Source organism: Erithacus rubecula (genome assembly GCF_903797595.1).
Source record: "Erithacus rubecula genome assembly, chromosome: 21".
Taxonomy (NCBI): domain Eukaryota; kingdom Metazoa; phylum Chordata; class Aves; order Passeriformes; family Muscicapidae; genus Erithacus; species Erithacus rubecula.
This window is the reverse complement of record NC_136673.1, coordinates 8,619,683-8,642,180: the sequence shown is the minus strand read 5'-3', so window position 1 is coordinate 8,642,180 and position 22,498 is coordinate 8,619,683. Positions and strand designations below refer to the sequence as shown.

The following is a 22,498-nucleotide window of genomic DNA, read 5'->3' as shown; positions in this document are numbered from 1 at the left end:
TGTCTTGCCTTGCAGGGACAGCCCGGCCAGCCGGGGCCCGTGGGATGCCGAGGCACCAATGGCTCTCAGGTGGGTGTGCGGTCCCCACCCTGCGATATTCGGGATATTCGGGGTTTCGGGTCGCTGCGCTCACCCTGCCCCCCTCTCTCCGCAGGGGGAAATGGGTCCTGCAGGGATGCCCGGCCCCCGCGGCCCCAAGGTAGGTGTTATAAATAATAAAGAGATGGAGCTGAATTAAATACGTTCAAAATGAGCGGTATTTATTTTGGCGACTGGAATACGATCCTCAACAGCCACAATCCAAAAAGGGACAGCGCCGGGTGAACACGCTCTGATCCGAACTCTTATCTCATCAGATCCCCCAATATTCACAAAACCGCCTTGGTCAGCCCCGCTTTTATACAGTTTTTCTAGCAGAGGTCTTTCTTTCTTTTCGCAGTTTCGCATATTCATGTAGTTTTCTTTCTCTGCGTTGGGCTGGACAAAACCATTTCTGGGAAGCGATGGATTTTGGTGAATGCAGGTTTTGGCTGACGGGAACCAGGCATTGAGATGTAGTTTTCCCTGACGATACTTGTCGGGTGTTCATCGCTTGGGTGTTCCCTGGACAGTTTCTGAAAGGGCGATCTCCACGGGAGCAATTTCTATCAATTTGCTAATTTAGGTTCTTCAGCTTTTGTTGGCAGCTGTAGTGTTGCAATGAGGCAATCCCTGTTCCTCCCTCTGCAACTTTGTGTTCTAAAGTTTCCTTATTATTTTCTTTATTTGTGCAAACATGATTTATTTCAATCAATTACAAACCAACACGAATTATTTTATAACATGCATTACAGTAGGCGATGCCCGGTGGGGTGCCCTGGGATGGAGGATCACCCAGCCTGGGGTGCTCTCAGCTGGGATGTGATCCCGACCCACCCCAAAAGCTGCAGAGGCTGGGAATCCTTCCTGTACCCCTCAGTGTGCCATAAACTGAGAACTCAGGGGCTGCTCGGCAGCTGGGAGTTCCCAGGAGAGGTTTTGATGCTAATGGCAGCTCACTGTCCCCCCTCTGCAGGGACCCCAGGGCTTGCAGGGCAGGCGTGGCCCCCCCGGCCCCAGGGGCTCTCAGGTGAGTGGGGGCTGTCCTGGGTGGGTGCATCCCCCCAGTTCTCTTCCAGGAGCTGCTGGGATTTGTCTTTTATGTGTTTGGGAAGTGGACGTGTCCTTGTGGCCCCAGGAGTGGGTGGGTGGGAAGGGCTGTGGCCCCTGGGTGACCTGCTGGGGACATTGTCCCTGAGGTGTGAAGCAGCCCCTGGGGGCTGGGGTCTCATGCACACAGCAGGACAGGGAGCCACACCCCTCTTCTTCCCCACATCCCCCTGCCTCTGCTTTCCCCAGGGTCCAGCAGGGCTGGAGGGATGCCCTGGTCCCAAAGGAGACACAGTAAGAACGATTTTCTGCACCTTGGTGGGGATGAAGCCCAAGTTGGAGGGATTTCCCTTCAGGGACCTGACATGTGGGGTTAAGGGGGTTCCTGTCTCTGTTTTTGGAGAGGAGAGGGGGCAGCACTTCCAGCTGAGTTCCCAAATGCCACCTGGAGGTCCCTGGTCACCTTGGGGAGGGGACATGGGTGTGCTGATGAGAGCTCTTCACTCTGGGACAGGGACAGAACCCAGGGAATGGCTGGGGCTGGGTCAGGCTCAGGCTGGAGCTCAGGGCAAGGCTCTTCCCTCCCCCAGAGGTGCTGGCACTGCCCAGGCTCCCCAGGGAATGGGCACGGCCCCGAGGCTGCCAGAGCTCCAGGAGCGTTTGGACACCAGGGATGGACAGGGGGGATTGTTGGGGGGTCTGGCCAGGGACAGGGGCTGCACTGGCTGATCCTGGGGGATCTCTCCAGTCTGAGATTCCAGGATTCTCCTTGCAGGGTACAGACGGTGCCCCTGGGGTGAGGGGACAGCTGGGACAGGAGGGCCCTGGGGTAAGTGCATGGGAAGGGGGTGGTTGGATGTGGCGTGCTCTCATCCTCCCCTGACAGCCCCAGAAAATCCTGCAGGGAATGCCCTGCTTCCTCTGGCTTCCCACAGGGTGATGGAGATGCCAGCCATGTCCCTGTGGCCACACTTGCCACCCCCAGAGCTCCTCTGACCCTCCTGCTTTTAGGCACCTCGATTTTTATTCTTTCTCTGGATTTGTCAGCAGAGATGGCCCAGCCCTGCCCATCCCTTCCCTGGGGCACCCTTTTCCCAAGGGGTTTGGGTGCTCAGCTGCTTTTTCCAAAGACTTTGGGCAGCCTGACCTTCTTCCTGCCTGGCCCAGGTGTCCCTGTCCAGTGACCTGGGACCCCAACCCACAGAGCTGAGCACTGGGGCTTGGAATGGGATGAGGGGGGCAGGGTGGGATCTGGGGAGGCATTTTGGAGTCCAACAAGGACCTCACCCTCATCCTAGGGCAGCCTTGAGAAGATTTGGGACTCCTCTGGTCCCTTTTTGGGGAACAAATCACACAGGGGCATCTTTGCAGCAACTCTGCAGAGCCAAACCAGTGCCTCTCATTTCCCATCCCATTTCCCATCCCATCCCAGTGCTGTGGCAGGGTTCTCACCTCCAGCAGCACATGCAGTACTTCCCTTTGTGCTCTTCTTTTTTAATTTGCATTCTCTCTCTCTCTGAAGGGTTTTCTTGGCCTGCCAGGTGCAAAAGGCCCCCAAGGAGAGTGGGTGAGTGATGGCACCCATGGGATCCTGCTTTGGAAGCAGGGGAGCTGTGGCAGAGCAGCCCAAAGCTGCAGCTCCATGTTCTTTGTGTGTGCTTGGACTTGATGTTTGAGTAGGTGGCAGCTGGAGCTGTTTGGGAAGGCAGAGCTGAGCTCAGGCTCCTTCAGCTGTAGTAAGAGGAACTTTCAGATTTGGGAAGGTCCCGAGAGATTCCCCTGCCTTTGGGAGGCTCAGGGAAGTGGGAATGCTTTGGCCTGAGTCGAGGAACACAGCAGTAAGGATAAGTCATTTGTCATTGTGCCAGAGATGCCACCACCAGCTGGGAGCTGGGACTTGCATTGGCATGGGGTGCTGGCCTTGGTTTGGTGGGGTTGAACCCAAAACCTGTGGAGCCTCCCCACCACAAGGAGCGGATCCAGCAGGTCCCTACTCCCAGCTCAGAAAGCCCTGATGGAACAGGGCAAAATTCCCTTTATTTGGTGCCAGAAGCAGATCACAGCTTGCACCAGGGTTTCTCAGTGTAACCTCCACTGCTGCTGCTCTTGCAGGGCTGCCGAGGGCCAGGTGGAGCCAAGGGAGATGCGGGATCCAAAGGAGGCAAGGTACCAACCCCCCAGCCTGTGGTGCCTCCAGCTGCTCCCTGTGCTGTTCTTCACCCAGCTGTGGGTGGGTCTGGCTGCCCCAGGACCCTGGGCCCTGATGGATTTTGGGGACTGTGTCAGCCAGGCAGCTCATTGTGTGCTGGTCCCACCCCCTGATCCATCCTTCACTTTGCTTTGGCTGTTTAAAAATGTATTTCCCCATTTCTGGTGCCCCAGAGATGCTGGGGAGGAGGGTCTGGGGTGCTCACCCATGCCACTGATGGGTTCTCCAGGAGAATTCCTGCCCAAGGATCAGGGAATTGCTGCCCCTGCTTTGTGACTTTCTGTGTTTTATTCCTCCAAGGGCCCACGAGGAGCACAGGGAGCAAAAGGCCCCCCAGGAACACGGGGCCAGGGGGGCTTGCAGGGCTTCCCCGGCCCCAGAGGGGCAGCAGGGCCACGGGGAGCAGAGGTGAGTGCCACTGCTGGGCTGGAGTGTCCTGGGGGAGCACAGGTGTGACCTGTGTGACACGTGGGGACAGCCCTGAGGGGGTGTACTGGTTTGGAGGACAGGTGTCTGCCAATAGAGGCAGAAGCTTCTCTTTGAAATGGAGAATGTAAACCCCCTTCTTCTAAATTATTATTATAATTTTGAAATTAAGGGGCTCTCAGGCAGAGATAGGGGAATAGGAATAACAGTTCTTTACTAGGACAATTAAAATAGAAATACAGTATTACAAAGAACAATCCCAACCCTGCCAGAGTCAGAATCCAAGCTGACACCCGTCAGTCAGTCAGGGTGGTGGCACAGTCCCATTCAATGGTGGCTGCATCCTCCTGCAGTGGCAGATGTGGTTCAGCTGGAGCAGTGCTCCTGGAGAAGGTGCAGTTTCCTCTGAAGGTCCAAGGATCATGTGGAAGGGTCTGGTTTTCCTCTGGGATCCAGTGGAAAGGCTGCTCTGGTGTTCCAAATCTCAGTTTTTCTCTGGGTAGGAAAGGCTTGGCTCCTGCCCTGGCTGGAGCATCTGCCAGTGGGATGATGGAATTTTATCAGCCATGCACTGGGACTCAATGGCCGTGAACAGGAGATATCTCCTGGAGGGAGGATGGGCTGTGGGAAGATAAAGATGATTGCCCAGCTGGTTTAAAGATGGCCCATTAGCAGAGGATATGTGCCAGGAGATCAGGGTCACTGCCCCAGCTGGCTGCAGCAGTTTTTCTGGGCACATCAACCCAGCACAGGGGGCAGGCAGTGCTGATCTGTGGGATCTCTACTGAGGGATCCCTTTAACAGCATCAGCCACAGAGAGCTTGGCCCAGAGCCCCCAGCCTGGGGGCTGCAGGTGCCCCCAGCACCCAGACTGAGCTTTGCTGTGCCTGCTCCACACCTCTCCATCCCAAAATTCACTGCTGGCTTCAGGCAGTGGATTCCCAGCCCAAGCAGCTCTGCAGGATCCCACTGAGTTCCTGCTCTGGGTCAGCTCCTTTGCAGCTTTTGGGAGCAGAGGGTTCATGGATTGCTCATTTTGTGCCCCTCTCTGACTCCTGCCAGGCTCCCTGCTCCTGGAGTTGTGCTGGCAGCTCTGGAAGGTTTTGGGAATGCTTTTTCCTGCAGCTCTGAGAGAGCTGTCTGGGTGACTGAGCCCACCTCCAGATCTGTGTTGGAGCTGGGAACTGAGGCCAGGCTGTGATTCCCTAGTGATTCCCAGCTCTCAGGAACAGGAGGATTATTTTCCCACTCACCTTCTCAGTCTGCAGAGGATGCCCTCCCACTCCAAGCCATTTGGGATACCTTCATGGATCTGCTCTTTTGCTCTTCAGGATGAATAACAGCTCCTCCCTCCTCTCCAGGGGCTGGGGATGGAACAGGAATCATCTCCCTGCCCTGTTCACCCTCCCTGCTGCCACAGGAGCCTTGGCACTGCAGTCCTTGGAATTGCCTAATTTGACCACCAGGAAACAAAAATATCCAACTGTGATGCTTTGGGCTATGCCAAACTGTTGAGATTTTTCTTTTTGTCTGGTTTTTAAACCCTGGGAGTGGGGGAAATCTCCATTCCCACCAAAGGTCAACTGGGGACATTATTAATGTCACCTCTGGTCACACTGGCAGTGTTTTCCCCTACACCAGCAGCAGGCTGGTGACTCCCCCAGGATCAGAGGTTGGCTGATGATTTCTCTGGATGATTCCTCCCCTCTCTCCTGGCAGGGGGAAGAAGGTCAGATTGGCCCTGCAGGGCTGAACAGCAGTGAGGGACCCAAGGTCAGCACCAGAATTTGCTGCTTTCCCACTTCCTTGCATGGAAAACAGGGATGTGCCCACCCTGCCAGGGCCCCAGCACCCAGGGACACCATCTGGGAGGGTCTCCAGCCTCTTGGTCCCCTTCCTGTGCATGGCACCCCCCTGACCTGTCCCTACAGATTTGCAATGTCTGTGTTCTCCTTTGTGTGGATTTTAGGGATGCCAAGGACCTGATGGCCCCAAGGGAGCCCCAGGACCACGGGGAGCCCGGGTAACTAAGGGGTGCTGGAGTTTGGTGCTGGATCTTGGAGCATTTTTGGCTGTGGGGGATTGAAACAAGCCTGGATTGAACCATCCCCTGCTTGGCTTGGATGTGCTGGGGCAGAGCACATCCTTCAGGCACAAGATTTCCCTGCAAACCTGCAGCTTTGCTGCTGGCAGATGGATGGGTTTGTGATGCCTGGTGTTTTCCAGGGCCGTGTGGGGCAGCGTGGGCTGGTTGGAGTCCCTGGACTGCCTGTAAGTAGAGGATATCCCACATCCCTGTGCTGCCATGGGGAGCTGTCAGCTCTGGGACATGGGGGCAGCATCCTGGGATGTGGCCAGATCAGAGGGTTGGGAATTTTTGCAGGAGAAGTTGGGGATGAGCTGTGGCACAAACCACCTGCCCAACACCAGGGCTTCCTCTGGAATGCTGAGAACAGAAAGTTCCAGGAAAAAACTTTATAAGGCAACTCTGTTATTCAGAGCTGTGGCTGGTGAAGGAGCCAGGAATAAATAGCTGGGGCAGGAGGAGGGAAAACCCAGCTGACGTGCTCCTGGTGCAAACAGCTTCCCTCCCACAGGGATGTTGTTTCCCGTGCCAGGGTGGGGTGGAGCAGGGGGAGCTGCAGGAACCGTGTGGGACGAGCTGTGCACTGAGGAACCACAGCTGCACACACACACACCAGGCAGTGCCACTGCTGCTGTCCCCAGTGTCACCCTGTGGGAGGCTCTGGGGCCAGAGGAGCCCTGGTGGGGTGACCCTGAGACAAAACTCTGCTTGCAGGGCTCGCGGGGCGCGCCGGGAGCGGAGGGCGCAGAAGGAAAGCCTGGTACACAGGTTCCCATCCTACATCTGTACTTGGGGGCAGGGAGCTGGCATGGGGACAGGGCTGCTGAGCCCATGGGGGCACTTCCCAACCTCCTATCCCATGGCTGTGGGGGACAACACCCTGATACAATCGGTGGGGACACTTCCCAACCTCCCATCCCTGTGGCCATATGGGATAAGACCATGGTACCATCAATGGGGACACTTCCCAACCTCCCATCCCCATGGCCATATGGGATAAGACCTTGGTACCATCAATGGGGACACTTCCCAACCTCCTATCCCTGTGGCCATGTGGGACAAGGCCTTGGTACCATGGACTTTGCTATGATGGAGACTGGGAGAGGCTGTTCTGCCTCCCCATCCTCATCCTCATCCTGCAGGGTCACCCTGGGATCATGGGCAGCCCAGGCAGGAGGGGACCATCGGTGAGTAGAGCTGATTTCTGCCCTTCCATCCCTCTGCTCAGCTTGATCCCTTTGGGAATGTGCCCCCAAAGCAGGTCCATGGGATGGACATGCTCCTCTGGGAATCCTGCTGAGGGGGAAGGATTGGGAAGAGGGCAGTGGGATTTCCCACCCCTGGCACTGCTATTCCAAACAGATCCAGCAGCAGGACGGGGCTGGCAGCAGGTGTTTTCTTCTGCAGGATTTCATGTATTTATCTATGCTCTGAAATTAAAAAAAAAAAAAAAAAAAAAAAAATAAATCTGGTGTTTCCCTCAAAAGAGAGGATGAAAACTCTGTCAGAGACACACCTGAGTGCAGCATCATGCAGAGTGTCTGGGGGCACCAGTGGATGTTGTGTCTGTCCCCACACAACTGTAGTGATTCCATGAGGAATCCAGCTGGATTTTAAGGAAAAGCCCCAGTGCTGCCTTGACCAGGCTGGGCCTTCACCTGTGCTTTGTGTGGGGCACAAACCCAGGGCTGAGTCTCCCCATCCTCCTCTCCTTCTCTCCCTCCATGGCTCCTCTGCTGCTCTTTCCTCCAGGGATTTGCTGGTTTGCCAGGGGGCCGTGGGCACTCTGGAAATCCTGGATCCATAGTAAGGAAACCTCTGCATGAACTGTGTGTTTTTCTAGTTGGGATGTCAGTGGGGCTGGTGCTGCTGGTGGGGAATGTGGGACCTTCCTTGGGAATCAGGGCATCTGTAGCACCTGATCTTACCTGGTTGATAGAAAACATTAAAAAGCTTCAGTGGTGGAAATAACTGGGGCTAGGGAAGAGCAGAAGCATTCCCTCAAGGAATCAAACTGCTCCAGGAACTGAGCACCAGCACGGTGTCCATGGGGAATGGCAGCTCATGGAAACCCTCCAGGCTGAGAAGGAGCTGGCTCTGAGTCCTGGGAGGAGATCCCAGTGGCAGAGGGTGGCACAGGTTCAGAGGGAGGGTGCTGGCACTGCCCAGGCTCAGGCTGGAGCTCAGGGCAAGGCTCTTCCCTCCCCCAGAGGTGCTGGCACTGCCCAGGCTCCCCAGGGAATGGGCACGGCCCCGAGGCTGCCAGAGCTCCAGGACAGTTTGGACACCAGGGATGGACAGGCTGGGATTATTGGGGGTCTGGCCAGGGACAGGGGCTGCACTGGCTGATCCTGGGGGGTCCCTCCAGCTCAGTGATCTGGGATGGAGCTGGAACAGCTCCTTCCTGAGAGCTGGGCATGGTGATGATGTTGAGAGTGAGGATTGTCCCCTTCCCTGGTGACAGCCCTGCCAGCCATGGGGGCTGGTGTGCAGGAGGCAGCAGGGGCAGCCACAATGGCTGAGTTTGCCCCTGTGACCTGCTGGCCGAGGTGACCCCTGGCCATGAGCTCAGGGGCAGCTCTGGGGGCTGGTGGGGCTCGTCTCCTCTCAGCCTTTGACTGACACCCCCTCCCCAAATCATCCTAAAGGGCTCTCCAGGAAAGCCTGGACCTGATGGAGACCCAGGTTCCTTGGGCCCAAAGGTGAGGACTGGGGTTTGGGGGGTTTGGGGGGGCTGCTTGGGGGAGTGGTGGTGGTGAGCAGCCCCCAGAGGCTCTGGGCTGCCACGGGGAGATCTGGGGGGATCCCATGGCCTCAGCCATGTGAGGGCTCCTCACATGCCATGGGATCACTGAGGAAGGAAAGGTGCCTGATGCATCCCAGGAGTGGGGTTTGCTAATTCCTTGTTTTGCCTGGCAGGGGCTGCCTGGGAAGCCTGGCTTGGAGGGGCCACAGGGACCTGTGGGCACCTATGTAAGTGATGGAGCTGCCAGCTGGGCACTCACTATCCTCCCACAGCTCCTGCCTTTCCCTCAGCCACCTTCTCCCAAAAATAGAGGCAGGCAGCCCCAGCTGCCCCTAACCCCGAGCTCTTCCCAGGGCTATCCAGGACCTGCTGGAGACCGCGGCAGGCTGGGACGCAGGGGAGACAAGGTAGGGATGGGACACCCACTGCAGCACATTGGAAGCATTTTTGGGATGAGTTCTGAACCAGTGGATGGGTTTGGGGGAGTCCACAGTCTCCATCAGCCATGGTGGGAGAACAGCTGGATGTGTCTCCCACAGCAGGTGAACCACTGGCAGCCCAACACCTCCTCTGCCCAAACACCTCAGGATTGTTCTAAGAGATGGTTTTTGTTTGTTTAGTTGTGCTTTTTAAAGAGGTTTTTGCATTAAAGCATACAGAGGAAAGGAAATCTTTCTTGCCTCCCAACAGGGAGAAAGGGGAGCTCAAGGTCCACCAGGATTTCCAGGAAAAGCTGGTCCAAAGGTAAGCACTGTTTGCTGCTGTTCTGGCAGCTCCAGCCCCCCTGGAAAGCACCAAGAAAGTTCTCTGTGCTGGGCTGGGAGTGGGGAAAATGGTTTTCCATTTTGCCACGGGGGACTTTTGCCAGACTGGCAGTTAAATTGGGAGGGGGCTCATCCAGGGCTGTGTCACTGATGGTGCTGCTGTCCCCCAGGCCCTGCCAGGTCCCCCTGGTCCTCGTGGTGCTCCTGGCTCCCAGGTAGGGCTCTCCTTGCTCCCTGTATTCCCAGCTGCTCTGATCCCTCTGTGTGACCTGCAGTACATCCCCTGTGCTGTCTGCAACATGGATCCATCCCAAACCCCTTTTTGGGATCCTGGTCCCCCTCTCTGCTGGCTGAGCTCTGTCCTGATGCAGCAGACACTGTTGAGATGGTCCCAATCCATGGGGATTTCTCAGAGCAAGTCCCCTGGTCCCCATTCCATGGACACACTGCTGAACATCCTTCTTTTCCCAGGGCAGGGCAGGTGACCCCGGTCCTCGAGGGCTCCCAGGGCTGCCTGTAAGTGCAGAGCCCTTGCTGGGCTGGGGTGATTCCCACAGGATGGACATTGGTGCCCCTCCAGGGCATCTTCATCCCTGGGTTGGCTGTGGGGCAGGGAACACCCCAAACCCTGCGTGTGGCAGGTGACAAGTGGGGTGTGGGGACAGCAATGGGGTGGCACCTTTGGACCCTGAGGTGACTCAGCTGCATCAGCCATGGGGCTTAGCCCTCCCAGAGCTGTGTTTTGGGGGGCTGAGGGGATTTTTGGCCTTGCAGGGTGTTCCTGGCTCCAGAGGGCAGGATGGCATTCCTGGGAAGCCTGGCTTGGGCGGAGAAAGAGGTGCTCCTGGAGCAGCTGGGGCTGCTGGCCCAACTGGGTACCCGGTGAGTGCTGCTGTGGCCCCTCCACTGATCCTCTCAGGACAGGGAACAAGGATTTTGCTGCAGCAGCACCTTTGGGGAGCTCCCTGAAGCACCTGCAGGAAGGGAAGGGAAAGGGAAGCTGTTGCAGGAGGATTGAGGAGCTGGAGTGTGGATTCTCTTCCCGTGGTGATGTGTGATGTGTCAGGACATCCCAGACCCCACTCAGGAGCTGCAAAGGCTGCTGAGTTTAGACCAAGCCTCTCTGCTGATGTGGAGTGTTTGTTCTCAGGGTCGGCAAGGTGCAAATGGACGTGAAGGACCTGCAGGGATGAGAGGAGACAAGGTGAGGACAGAGGAGAGGATTTGGGAGCTGCCCAGAGCCTCAGGCTCACCCCACTGACCTCCCCAGGGCTGCTCCCAGTTTGGCCCCATGCCCGTGGGATGGGGATTTACATCTTGGGGTGCTGCAGAGACAGAGAATCACCACAGCTGCTTGTCCTGCTTTTGTCCTCTGCAGGGTGAGGTGGGAGATCCCGGGGGAGCCGGAGTCCGTGGGCTGGATGGGGAGCAGGTACAGCCCAGGAAGCTGTCCCCACCCTGATGGGGCTGCTCCAGCCTCCTCCTCCCCAGTCCCCTGTTCCAAGGATGGGAAAGGATGGGAGGAGGCTGCTGAACCTCAAAAAAAGCCAGAAGGTTAAAGCTGGGTCAACGAGCTGTGCTAGGGCTGGGCTTCTCTTTCCTCTGCAGGGATCACCAGGACCACCGGGAGCAGAGGGTCAGCAGGGGCCCAAGGGTGAGCAGGTGGGTGCTGGGGGGGATGCTGATGGTGGTGCTGGGCTCACCTCACCCCTGCAGGGTCACACAGGCACCTGAATGCATGGGAGGTGTTTGAAACCCACCCCCAGCACCCTCATGCCTGGGGATTGATGTTGCTGGGCATGGCAGGGGCATCCCATAAAAAAACTGGGATTTTCCCAGTATAGGAAATGATGGAGGGCAGAGCCAGGCTCAGCTGGAAAAGGCAGCCAAAAATCATCCTGGTCATCTTCATCCTGTCCAGGGAGAGGCAGGAACTCGTGGAGCTCCAGGCATCAGAGGGAGCCCTGGGGAGCCAGGGGACGAGGGGACAGAGGGACCACCAGGACGGCCTGGGAAGCAAGGCAAGGAGGTAGGTGTGGGGTTGTCCCTACAGGCAGTGGCAATGGCAGTGGGAAAGGTGCTGCCTCTGCACCCTGCCCATGCCATGGCTTTGCCCCACAGAGCCTGGAGTGCTCCCATGGAACAGGGGTTGATGCTTTGGGGTCCCTGTGCTGGGCAAGGCGTGCTCAGCATTTTGTCCCCACTCACTTTTGGGGTGGCAGGGTCACAGCTGGGGTGATCTCCTGGCTCAGGAGGTGAGGCCATGCCTTACCCAGCATCAAATCCCGGCCAGGGGAGGGTGGAAAAGCCCATGGAAATCCAAGCCAGCTTTTAACCCACCCTGGGATGGGGCTGGGAGCAGCTGCTGTGCCTGATGTGGGCATTACCCCCGGGCAGGGTGACACTGGTGACACTGGAGACCCTGGCGAGCCAGGACTGCAGGGATGGAAGGTGAGGGATGTCTCTGACTCTGTCCCTCTTCTCAGCACCTCAGGAACATCCCTGTCCTGCTCAACCCCTGCTGCTCCATGTGGGGACAGAGCAGGATGGGGTGAGGAGCACCCAAGGTGACCTGCTCTCTGTGGCATCTGACCAGAGGGTGACACAGCTCATCTCCATGCAGAAGCTGGTTTATTTATTGCTGTTACCTTTCCCTCTTTGTGCTGACACTGGTCTCCATCCCTGAGCAGGGCAATGCTGGCCCCAGGGGCCTTCCTGGAGTTCCTGGTCAAGGAGCTGCCATGGGGGAAACTGGAGGGAAAGGCCAGAAGGGAGAGAAGGGCCGAGAAGGTTTGCTGGCAAGTACAGCTGGGGCTGGGCTGCCTCACCCTCCAGTGTCCCCAAAGGCTGGGTGATGGTGCCAAGGGGGGGATGCACCCCTGGTGGGAACCCTGGGGCTCTGGGAGCTGCAGAAAGTCCTAGGAATGGTCAATCTTCATAATTATGGAGTTTCATGTCTCACAGGCACAGCCCAAAATTGGGTCTGGTTGGTTTGTGGGGCAGTTTGGGGTAATGCTGGGCTGGGAACTCGTCTGTCTCTGTGTGCCAGGGCCAGGGCGGTGTCACCGGAGCTGCAGGACCTGCTGGAGCCAGGGGATGGTTTGTAAGTCACATCATGTCCCCTCTCCCCTTCCAACCTGTCACAGGCCTGGTGGGGGGGCACGGGAGTGACTGGGAGCACTGGGCAGGGCACATTTCTGTCACTGGCAGGGGACATTTGTATGACTGGCAGCACTGGCAGGGTCCCATCTCTGTCACTGGACATTTGTGTGCCTGGCAGCACTGGCAGGGCCCATCTCTGTCACTGCCAGGGGACATTTGTGTGCCTGGCAGGGCTGGGTGACCCGGGCTCCTCCTCTTGTGCCCCAAACAGGGGGGGACAGGACTCCGGGGTCCTCCTGGGCTGGACGGTCCCAAGGGAGAGAAGGTACTGGGGATGATGGCTCCAACCCTCCATCTCTGGCTGGAAATCCCCTTTCTGGCCTCTCCCTGCTGGGAACATGCTGGGACTGGCTGCATGGATGTCCTGGCAGGCTGGTGACAGGGGGACCTGCCATGGGACCCCTTCCCTTGTTGCCTGAAGGCAGCAAGGCAGGGAAGGGTTTTCCCTGGGCAGAGCTGTTTCCTCTCCTTTCCCAGGGAGATCCAGGGCCACGAGGTGTGGATGGACCTGCTGGGGCTGCAGGATTCGAGGTGCTGATGCCTGGAATGTTGCAAAGCTGGGAATTGCCACAGCTCTTCCCTTTCCAGTACAACCCAAAGGATTTACTGTCCCTTCACTGGCCAGGTTGGGGGCCTCAGAAATGAGGAGGGGGTTTAACACCTCATACCTCAGCACTGACTCCAAGGACCCTAAAACCCCGAGTTCCCAGTGCTAAACCCCAAATATCAGACCCTTTCCAGCACCCAGAGGTGCCCCAGGGAAAGCCTGTTCCTGCTGCTGAATCCTGCTCACTCCCACGTGGTTCCCAGTGCTGTCTTGGCCAGCTGAGCGTGGGATGTGGGACAGGATGCTCCAAGTACCCACAGAGGTGAAGGACACAGTGGTGAGGGGCTTTTTCTGAACCCCCAATATCCCCACAGGGACTGGCTGGAGATGATGGAGCAAAGGGAGATGGTGGCAAGCCCGGCCCAGTGGTGAGTAGCAGCTCTGCCCACAACAATTTCCCCTGGGAAAGAGGTTTGGTGGCATTTTGGGATGTGTCTCACCCTGGGGGTGGCTGCAAAGTGAGCTCTGCCAGCCTGGCCATGGCTCCTGGCTCCTGCCCTGGGACTGAGTCACTGCTTCCCTGGATTTCCCACAGCACATCTCCCTAAAGGAATTTTAATAGAGCTGTTAAAAGCCTGCCAGAGTGCCAGGGCTGTTGCACAGGTACCACTTGGCTGCTGGAACCTGCCTGAGGCAGCTGCAGGGCTCTGGATTTCCCCCTGCTTGCAGCAGGTCTGTAGGTGTCCCTGAGGCTCTGGGAGCTGCCCAGTGCCTGGGACACTTGAGGTGCCCCAGGGTGGGATTATGGTCATGACAGAGAGCCCAGGTGTGTTATGGATGCCCTGAGCTCAGCTGCAGGACAAATCCCACGTGCTTTCCCATGTTGCTGCTCTGCCCAGGCAAGATGTGCCCTTACAGAACCCCAGAATCCCAGACTGGTTTGGTTGGAAGGGACCTCAGAGCTCATTGGATTCCATCCCCTGCCCTGGGCAGGGACACCCACAGGCCAGGCTGCTCTGAGCCTCTAGCTTGGGCCATTTGCTGGGAGAGCTCAGGCTGTGGAATAAACTTCAGGGGATTTGCTGGGGAACAAACTCCAGAGGGGATTTGCTGTGGAATAAACTCCAGAGGGGGTTTGCTATGGAATAAACTCCAGAGAGGGTTTGCTATGGAATAAACTCCAGAGAGGGTTTGCTATGGAATAAACTCCAGGGGGATTTGCTGTGGAATAAACTCCAGGGGCATTTACAAAGCTCAGTGCAGATGAAGCCCCTCGAGGAGTGGCTGCTCGGGCCCTGCAGGGCTCAGGGGTGAGCAGTGTCCCCATCTCTGTCCCTGCAGGGCTCAGGGATGAGCAGTGTCCCCATCTCTGTCCCTGCAGGGCTCAGGGGTGAGCAGTGTCCCCATCTCTGTCCCTGCAGGGCTCAGGGGTGAGCAGTGTCCCCATCTCTGTCCCTGCAGAGGTTGGGGTAAGCAGTGTCCCCATCTCTGTCCCTGCTGGGCTCAGGGGTGAGCAGTGTCCCCATCTCTGTCCCTGCAGAGGTTGGGGTGAGCAGTGTCCCCATCTCTGTCCCTGCAGGGGTTGGGGTGAGCAGTGTCCCCATCTCTGTCCCTGCAGGGGTTGGGGTGAGCAGTGTCCCCATCTCTGTCCCTGCAGGGTTCAGGGGTGAGCAGTGTCCCCATCTCTGTCCCTGCAGAGGTTGGGGTGAGCAGTGTCCCCATCTCTGTCCCTGCAGGGGTTGGGGTGAGCAGTGTCCCCATCTCTGTCCCTGCAGGGGTTGGGGTGAGCAGTGTCCCCATCTCTGTCCCTGCAGGGTTCAGGGGTGAGCAGTGTCCCCATCTCTGTCCCTGCAGAGGTTGGGGTGAGCAGTGTCCCCATCTCTGTCCCTGCAGAGGTTGGGGTGAGCAGTGTCCCCATCTCTGTCCCTGCTGGGCTCAGGGGTGAGCAGTGTCCCCATCTCTGTCCCTGCAGGGCTCACAGGGGGCTCAGGGGCTGGCAGGTGCCCCTGGGCTCCGGGGCCATGCTGGGCACGAGGGAGCCAGAGGAGTGATGGGCACCAAGGGCCAGCCAGGCCAGCAGGTAACACTGCACCATGGGGACAGCAGGGACATCCCTGGCACAGCTCTCCCTGGGGACAACAGCCCCAGCTGTGCCCTCCTGCCTTTCCCTGGTGCCAGCCTCCTGTTTTGTCCCCAAATCAACTCAGGGGACTCTTGGGCCACCTGGTGAAGCTGGAGTGACTGGGCTGAGTGGCACTGAGGTGAGCAGGCTCCTCTCTGCCCATTCCCTGCTCAGCTTTTCCAGCCTCCCACATCTGTGTCCCTCTCACTGCCTGCTGGCATTTGGGTGAATAACCCAAAGTTTTGGATTTGCCTTGAATTCTGTTTTCCTTCTTAGGGCCTGGTGGGTGCAAAAGGGGAGCCAGGCAAGCCAGGAAAGCCAGGACAAATGGTGAGGAGTGGGATGGAGCTGTGGTGGCTCTCCCTGGAAGAGGCTGTGGGATGCTGGCATCTCCTGGATGTGTCAGAGTCCAGTGCAGGCACCATCTCCTGCTCCTTCAGCCCAGCCTGCTCCAGAGGGAACATCCCAAAGGGAAGATCCCAGCTTTGAGCATCCTCTTGTGCACACTGGGGCAAGGCAGGGAGGGGAGCCAGGAGGGGCATCCCTGGCACAGCATCCTCACACAGGGGTTTCCTTCTTTGGGATTTTAGGGGTCTCCTGGGAAAGCTGGTCCTAGAGGATGGAAAGGCTGCAAAGGAGATAAGGTAACCCCACAGTCCTGCCCTGGCACCTGAGGGCACTGCCCAGTGGTCATGGGGTGGGCAAGCCTGAGCTGCTCAACCCCATTGGGCAGCATGGAGACAAAACTGGGAATTGCCCAGGGGGACCTGGCAAACACAGGATGCCCTTGGGCTGGTTTTTGGGTGAGGGACTGGCAGGTCCTGCCTCCAGCCTGGCTCAGGTGGCCCTGGGGGGTCCTCCTGAGCTCTTGGTGCCCATCTCCAGAATCCCCCAGTGCTTGGTGGGCTCTGTCCCCATCTCCATGCAGGCAGCAGCTCCTCCTCCCCAGCCTGGGATGTGGCTGAGCTGTTGGAGACCCACACCCCCCATCTCTTCTTCCCCCAGGGTGACCCAGGGCAGGAAGGGGACCAAGGGGTGCCAGGAGAAGCTGGCAGACGGGTAAGTGGCACTTCTGTCCCCATGGAGGGTGGCAGGGAGCAGGGAGCTGCTCCTTGGAGCCTGTGCAGGGGGGTCCCTGCTTTCTGGGGGCTGGAGAGGAGATCCTGGAGGGATGAGGGGTGTGTGGATTAGTTTGGAACTGCCTGTGAGTCTCCTCTGTGGTCCCCAGGGCAAACGAGGCAAGATGGGCCAGCAGCCCCCACGGGGTCCCTGGGGACACAAGGTAGGTGGCTTTGTGGGGCTGCCCTGCTCCCCTGGCAGTCTGGGGGTGCTCCCACCTGCCTGAACACCGGGTTAGAAAAGAACTGACCATGATAACTGAGGCTCTGTCCCCCCAGAGCCTGCCAGCCCATCAGGGGCATCTCCTACACCCACAGCCCCCATGGGCTGCTCCCCCTGCCCTGGAGCATCCCCCGGGAACAGCCAGGGCTCTCCCTTTGCATTTCAGGGCTACCCAGGTGACAAAGGACAGCCAGGTCCCCAGGGACCCCAGGGACCCTATGTGAGTATCAGTGTGGGGTTTGCTCCCTGTTTGACCCCACTGTGTGACCCAGCTCTGTTTAAAATGAGGGAAGTTTTTAAGTGGTTCATCTATCTCGCCCTGTCTTTCCCTCCCTAATTAACATCCCAGGAGGGTGTGTGCAGTCAGGCAAACCACACCATTCCCAAAATGTGGTTCTGGAGGCCAAACCCTTCTTTTCAGGTGTCTGTCTGATGCCAGGCAGAGCTGAGCACTGGTGGGACTGTGCCCACCTTCCCAGACAGGCTGGAGGGACAAACTGCAGCCAACAAAAAGGACTAAATTATTTATTTTAATTACTAGAAAATGCTTTTCTACTCTGCTTAAAATAAAAAAGGTCAGCTTTGGAAAGTTCACTAAGAAAAAGCTGGATATTCTCAGCCAGCCAAGGCACCTCCAATGCATTTTTAATGTGCTTTGCTGAGGGATCCTCCTGAAAGCAAAAATCAAAGAAACAATGAGAAAATGCCTCAAAGTTTCTAAAACTGCCTGAAACCCTCAGAATCCTCAGGGGTGGGAGATCCCTCCTTGCAGTGGCTGACAGGAGCAGTTCAGCTGCAGGGTGAGGCAGTTCCATGTTTCTCTCTTAGGGCATCCCAGGGCTGAAGGGCATCAAAGGAGACCCTGGACCAAAAGGACACAAGGTAAGGACATGTGCCAGGCACAGCATGGACACTGGGCACAGAGTGGCATTTAATTGAATGCCATCCCCAATTCCTCTCTTTGAATCCTGATGGCTGCACCATCCTTCCCTGGGGGTTGGCCACCAGGTGCTGAGAGATGGAACCTTTAGATTTTCTCCCAAAATCCAGTCCTTTTCCAGCTTTTCCATCCTCCTGGAGTTGCGAGCAGCAGTGTGGAACCTTTTAATCCCTGCTCTCAGCATTGATGCTGATGCAGCACCAGCTGAACCTCCCTTGTGCTATTCCTGATGGGTCCAGCCTTGGCTGGAGAAGCTGAGCACAACTCAAATATCCCATTCCATCCCATTATCCCATTATCCCATCCCATCCCTCAACCCCATTGCCATAAATAAGAGTGAAAAGCAGTCACTGGTGATGGGGAGCTGCTCAGAGCCTTCAGCCTTAATAAATTTATTAAATTTATTAAAACTTTACATTTATTATGAGCTCAATGAGCAGCTCCTGGGAGAGCAGACAGAGGGGAGGCTGTGCTGGGATTTTCCCCCTGCTTCTGCTTTCAGCACATCAAGAATCTTCTTTATTCTCTCCAAGTGCTTCCTGATAACTTCAAGGTTTTCCTGAGAGATATTTTAATCTGATTTAGATGATCCTTTCAGTTTGGAGCTGCTCATCCCTCCTGCTGCCTCTGTGCCCAGCAATGTGGCTACAGTGAATTCTATGGAATCAAAAGGATGGGTGTTTGGGTTTTTGCTCCAGAAATTTTGCAGCCAGCCATAACTGGGAACTTCCCCACCCACACTGGTGTCCTGGGGATTCTGTCCTTCCCTTTGCCACCAGAGCTCTCCCTACTCTCTCCTAGGGTGAGAAGGGCAGCAAGGGTGACCTGGGCCAGCAAGGGGATGATGGCTTCAAGGTGTGTGACAGGTTTGGCTCTTCTCCTTCCCCCCTGGGTCCCTTGTCACCCTGTGTGACATCCTGCCACATTTCCCAGGGCAAGCCAGGACCCAATGGTGTTCCTGGGAGGCCAGGAGCCAAGGGAAAGCAGGTAAGGCAGGCTGGAAAGGGATCACAGGGACTAAAATGACTATTTGGGGCGAATTTCTTATTTTTCCATATAAAATCCACCTGGGGAAGGGAGTGGGTTGTAGAAGGATGCAGGGCTGGGGATGTCCTGTGCAGCACCCTGAGCTCCTCTGGTGTCCCTGCAGGGTGACACTGGCCCCCCTGGCCCACGGGGACACCCTGGAATTCCCGGGGCACCGGTGAGTCCTTCCTTCCCCTGCTGCAGCTTTAGGCTTCACTCCTGGCCCCACAGGGATGCAGCCTTGATCCCACCTGCCTCCCTCTGAGCCTGCTCTTGTCCTTTCCTTCCAGGGCTTGTCTGGACCCAAAGTGAGTAGTGGGGAGCAGCTGGGGCAGGATCATCCCTGCCATGGGATCCCTTCCCTCCTTCCCAGCCCAGGGGTGCAGCTCAGCACAGCAGCATCTCCCACCTTGCTTTCCTTCCCTTCTCCACCTCCTCCTTTGGCAGGGGCTCAGAGGTTTCCCAGGCCTGCCAGGCCCCAGGGGCACGCCAGGAATGCCGGTAAGCAGAGCCACAGACACTCCTCATCCCAAAATTTGGGTCCCTCACTCCCCCAAACGTGGCAGTGAGACCATGCTGGCATTCCATGGGGATGCTGGTGGAGGAGCTGCTGGGGAGCTTGTGGGCAGCAGCCAGTGCCAGCAGCACTGTCATTGTCCCCAGGGTGTGGCTGGCCCCCCTGGTCCCAGTGGGCCAGCACTGGTGCTGTCCCAGGAGGAGCTGCAGGTGAGTGACCCTGGAGCAGGAGGGAAGGAGCTGCCAGCGATGCTGTCCCATGTCTTGCTGCTCTGGGATCCCCTGTGCACCAGGACCAAGAAGATCCAGCTACTCCCTCTCCCCCCACACCTGTCCTTGTCCCTTACACATCCCATCCCCTTCCTCAGCACCTGATGGTGCTCCCAGTGGGGGGATCTGTGATCAGCTTGGTGATATCCCCTCCTTTTTCTTTCAGCACCTCATTTATTCCTCCAAGCACCTGAATTACTCTGTGGTCTGGGCTCTGCTGGACACCCTGAGCCAGGAGCTCCAAGCCCTCGTGGAGCATCCCAATGGCACCAAAACCAACCCAGCCACCACCTGCAAGGAGCTGCTGCTGGCTCACCCCCGCCTGTCCGATGGTACAGGGGCACAGGGAGACCCCCCTGGACCTGCCCTGGTCTCCAGAGCCTGTGAAGGGACAGGCAGCTCTTAGAAATAAAGGGAATAGGGATTTGGGGAATGAGGTCAGATGGGCTTTGTGGGCATCCCTAGAGAAAGGGGCTGGCAGCCAGGCCACCCGCTAGGGTGGGATGGCACTGTGTGGCACCCTCCCTGTGCCAAACCTGAGTGCCAGGGGCTCTCCTCTCCTCCCTCCAGGGCAATACTACATCGACCCCAACCAGGGCAGCCCCCAGGACGCTCTGCTGGCCTTCTGCAACTTCACAGCTGGGGGGGAGACCTGCATAGCCCCTCTCCACAGCCAGGTACGGGGTGGCTTTTATGGGGCAGCTTCAGCCCCTCAAGGTGGGTGGGGACAAGGGCTGGAGAGGGACAGGGTGGCCAGTCCCTTGCTGTGGTGACCAATCCCTTGTTCTGGTGGCCAGTCCTTTGCTGTGGTGATCAATCCCTTGTTCTGGTGGCCAATCCCTGGCTTTGGTGGCCAGTCCCTGGCTGTGGTGGCCAGTCCCTGGCTGTGGTTCCCACTGCCCTGGCAGGGAGCTGTTGGAGCACTCTGGAGTGAGGATCCTGCTCAGGGTGTGACCAGGCTGGAGGGACAGGCCACACACACATGCTCTGTCCTGTCAGTGCCACTATCCCCTGCTGGGACAGCATGACAATTGTCCCCACTCCCCTCAGGTCCCCATCAAGGCTTGGCTGAGCACTTACAGCTCTGAGAACACCTTTGAGTGGTTCAGCACCCTGCCCGGGGGTTTCCTGGTGAGTGCCCGGCTGGAGCAGCCAGGGGGACACAGCGGTGAGGTCAGGGAGGTCACCTCCATCCCGAGTGCCACCCTGCAGTGGTGGCAGTGCACCGAGGGATGGGACAGCTGCGAGGAGCTGCAGCGCTTCAGCAGGCAGGGTTTATCCTGGGGGAGCAGAGCCCACCGGAGCAGCCCCCAGCGTGTGCCCGGTGTCCCCCCAGCTGGAATACGGTGGCAGCGCGGTGCAGCTGCGCTTCCTGCGGCTGCACAGCCGCCGCGCCGCGCAGAGCCTCCGCTACTCGTGCAGAGCGGCCCCCGAGCGCCGCCCGCCCCGGCCCCGCACCGACATCCTCTTCCTGGCCGACTCCCGGGACCACAGCTATGCTGCCAGCCTGCAGGGCTGCCTGGTGAGCCCCGCCTGCCCCCGAGCACCCTCCCGTTTGGAGAGACCCCACGGTTTGGGATGGAGCGCGGGGATGAGGCTGCACATCCACCCCCGGGGCCAAGGAGCTCCCTGGGATGTGCAAGGGATGGGGTGGGACATGGGGGATATGGGGGAGGTCAGCAGCCTGGAACAGCCAGGAAGAACTGGGGATGGAGGCTGGGTGCATCAAAGAGCAGCCCAGGGAGCCCTCAGCCGAGGGCTTCGGTGCCACTCCGCTGTCCCCGGTGGTCATTTCAGCCGGATAATGAATCCTCCATCAGCGACACCATCTTCCAGTTCAGCACGGAGGAGCTGTGGCTGCTGCCCCTGCGGGACCTGGCTGTGTCCCACAGCGGCGACGCCTCGCACCAGTTTGGTTTCACAGTCGGACCAGTTTGCTTCAGCTGAAAGTGGTGCCACCCAAACCCAGCCAGCCGGTTCTGTCCCCACCCAGGAGCCATCCCAATGGGGACAAGTGGATGCTGGGCTCCCCCCACTGCTCCACAGAGCTGCTGGTTCTCTCCCAGCTCCGTGTTTGGAGCTGTGCTATGCCCCAGACTCCACTTCCTTCTGGAGTAGAGGAATATTGTTTACAAAAGTCATTTCTCTATAAATTATATATATATTATATATGTATATATTATATATGAGAAGGTGCTGATTTAATTACAGTGTGGGGGAGGTTTGTGTAATTATAAGCACTGGGAACTGTCTGTAAAGGGAAAAAAAAAAAAAAACAAAAACAAAACAAGGAGCAAAACTAGCACCAGCTTGGGAAAAGGGGAAGGAAAGGAGGTTTTCTTTGCCAGGGTCAAGTGCACAAATGGTTGGAGCATTGATTGCTCAGGACTGGGCTGGGAAGTGGCCCTGGTAAGCCTTCCAGCACCTCCATCCCAGCTGGGTACCAAGTGCTGCCAAGTAGTGAAAATATAAATCCCCCCAAATCCAGCCTCAGTTTTGAGTCTCCATCTAACTGAGAGATTTTAATGGTGTAGAGCCGGGCACTGAGCTCTGGGTGCCTTTGTGGGGGTCTGCACCTGCTGGCACTTGGGGAAACTGAGGCAGGGCAGCTCAGCACTCCCTGTTCACAAGTGTAATGGGGATGGTTGGAATGTCCCAGCATGGAGCAAGCACTTGTGTGCTTCTAGTCACAGCTGGAAGGAAAGTTCCCCTTTGTCTATGGGGAATATAAAATCAAAGAATCCTGAATTATTTGGGTTGGAACTTAGAGACCATGCAGTGCCACCCCTGCCCTGGCAAGGACATTTCCCACTGTCCCAGGTGCTCCAGCTCCAGTGTCCAGCCTGGCCTTGGGCACTGCCAGGGATCCAGGGGCAGCCACAGCTGCTCTGGGCACCCTGTGCCAGGGAACAATTCCTGCCCAATATCCCATCTAATCCTGGAAAAGCCATTGCCTGTGCACTGTCCCTCCATCCCTTGTCCCCAGTCCCTCTGCAGCTCTCCTGGAGCCCCTTTAGGCCCTGCCAGGGACTCTGAGCTCTCCCTGGAGCTTCTATTTTCCAGGTGAACACGCCTAAAAAACTTTCAGCATTTTTAAGGTGCAAACCCCGAGTACCACCCGCACTCCTAGTCCCGGGGAGGGGAGTGGGGACCGGCAGAAAACCCCTTGAGCTCTTTTTGTCAGCTCCGGGATTGGGATGGGGCGGAGGGAAAGC

General features: G+C 57.6%; 1 protein-coding gene across 1 annotated transcript in view; it reads left to right on the top strand.

Moving 5' to 3' along the window:
- Nucleotides 1-21,442, top strand: part of LOC306810997 (uncharacterized protein) — a 70,088-nt gene extending 48,646 nt beyond the window's left edge. The window contains exons 20-69 of the mRNA XM_079324219.1: nt 16-69; nt 155-199; nt 1,055-1,108; nt 1,378-1,422; nt 1,904-1,957; nt 2,651-2,695; nt 3,241-3,294; nt 3,638-3,745; nt 5,483-5,536; nt 5,733-5,786; nt 5,990-6,034; nt 6,564-6,617; nt 6,992-7,036; nt 7,602-7,655; nt 8,498-8,551; nt 8,769-8,822; nt 8,949-9,002; nt 9,286-9,339; nt 9,530-9,574; nt 9,831-9,875; nt 10,134-10,241; nt 10,510-10,563; nt 10,738-10,791; nt 10,968-11,021; nt 11,281-11,388; nt 11,757-11,810; nt 12,050-12,157; nt 12,409-12,462; nt 12,733-12,786; nt 12,999-13,052; nt 13,443-13,496; nt 15,041-15,148; nt 15,276-15,329; nt 15,467-15,520; nt 15,781-15,834; nt 16,196-16,249; nt 16,419-16,472; nt 16,698-16,751; nt 17,360-17,413; nt 18,273-18,326; nt 18,405-18,458; nt 18,622-18,675; nt 18,788-18,805; nt 18,945-18,998; nt 19,161-19,223; nt 19,450-19,615; nt 19,854-19,960; nt 20,334-20,414; nt 20,620-20,805; nt 21,081-21,442. Coding sequence (XP_079180345.1) covers nt 16-69; nt 155-199; nt 1,055-1,108; nt 1,378-1,422; nt 1,904-1,957; nt 2,651-2,695; nt 3,241-3,294; nt 3,638-3,745; nt 5,483-5,536; nt 5,733-5,786; nt 5,990-6,034; nt 6,564-6,617; nt 6,992-7,036; nt 7,602-7,655; nt 8,498-8,551; nt 8,769-8,822; nt 8,949-9,002; nt 9,286-9,339; nt 9,530-9,574; nt 9,831-9,875; nt 10,134-10,241; nt 10,510-10,563; nt 10,738-10,791; nt 10,968-11,021; nt 11,281-11,388; nt 11,757-11,810; nt 12,050-12,157; nt 12,409-12,462; nt 12,733-12,786; nt 12,999-13,052; nt 13,443-13,496; nt 15,041-15,148; nt 15,276-15,329; nt 15,467-15,520; nt 15,781-15,834; nt 16,196-16,249; nt 16,419-16,472; nt 16,698-16,751; nt 17,360-17,413; nt 18,273-18,326; nt 18,405-18,458; nt 18,622-18,675; nt 18,788-18,805; nt 18,945-18,998; nt 19,161-19,223; nt 19,450-19,615; nt 19,854-19,960; nt 20,334-20,414; nt 20,620-20,805; nt 21,081-21,230 — 3,300 coding nt within the window. The 3' untranslated portion in view covers nt 21,231-21,442. The remainder of the gene's footprint in view (nt 1-15; nt 70-154; nt 200-1,054; nt 1,109-1,377; nt 1,423-1,903; nt 1,958-2,650; nt 2,696-3,240; nt 3,295-3,637; nt 3,746-5,482; nt 5,537-5,732; nt 5,787-5,989; nt 6,035-6,563; nt 6,618-6,991; nt 7,037-7,601; nt 7,656-8,497; nt 8,552-8,768; nt 8,823-8,948; nt 9,003-9,285; nt 9,340-9,529; nt 9,575-9,830; nt 9,876-10,133; nt 10,242-10,509; nt 10,564-10,737; nt 10,792-10,967; nt 11,022-11,280; nt 11,389-11,756; nt 11,811-12,049; nt 12,158-12,408; nt 12,463-12,732; nt 12,787-12,998; nt 13,053-13,442; nt 13,497-15,040; nt 15,149-15,275; nt 15,330-15,466; nt 15,521-15,780; nt 15,835-16,195; nt 16,250-16,418; nt 16,473-16,697; nt 16,752-17,359; nt 17,414-18,272; nt 18,327-18,404; nt 18,459-18,621; nt 18,676-18,787; nt 18,806-18,944; nt 18,999-19,160; nt 19,224-19,449; nt 19,616-19,853; nt 19,961-20,333; nt 20,415-20,619; nt 20,806-21,080) is intronic.
- The last annotated feature ends 1,056 nt before the right edge of the window (nt 21,443-22,498 follow it).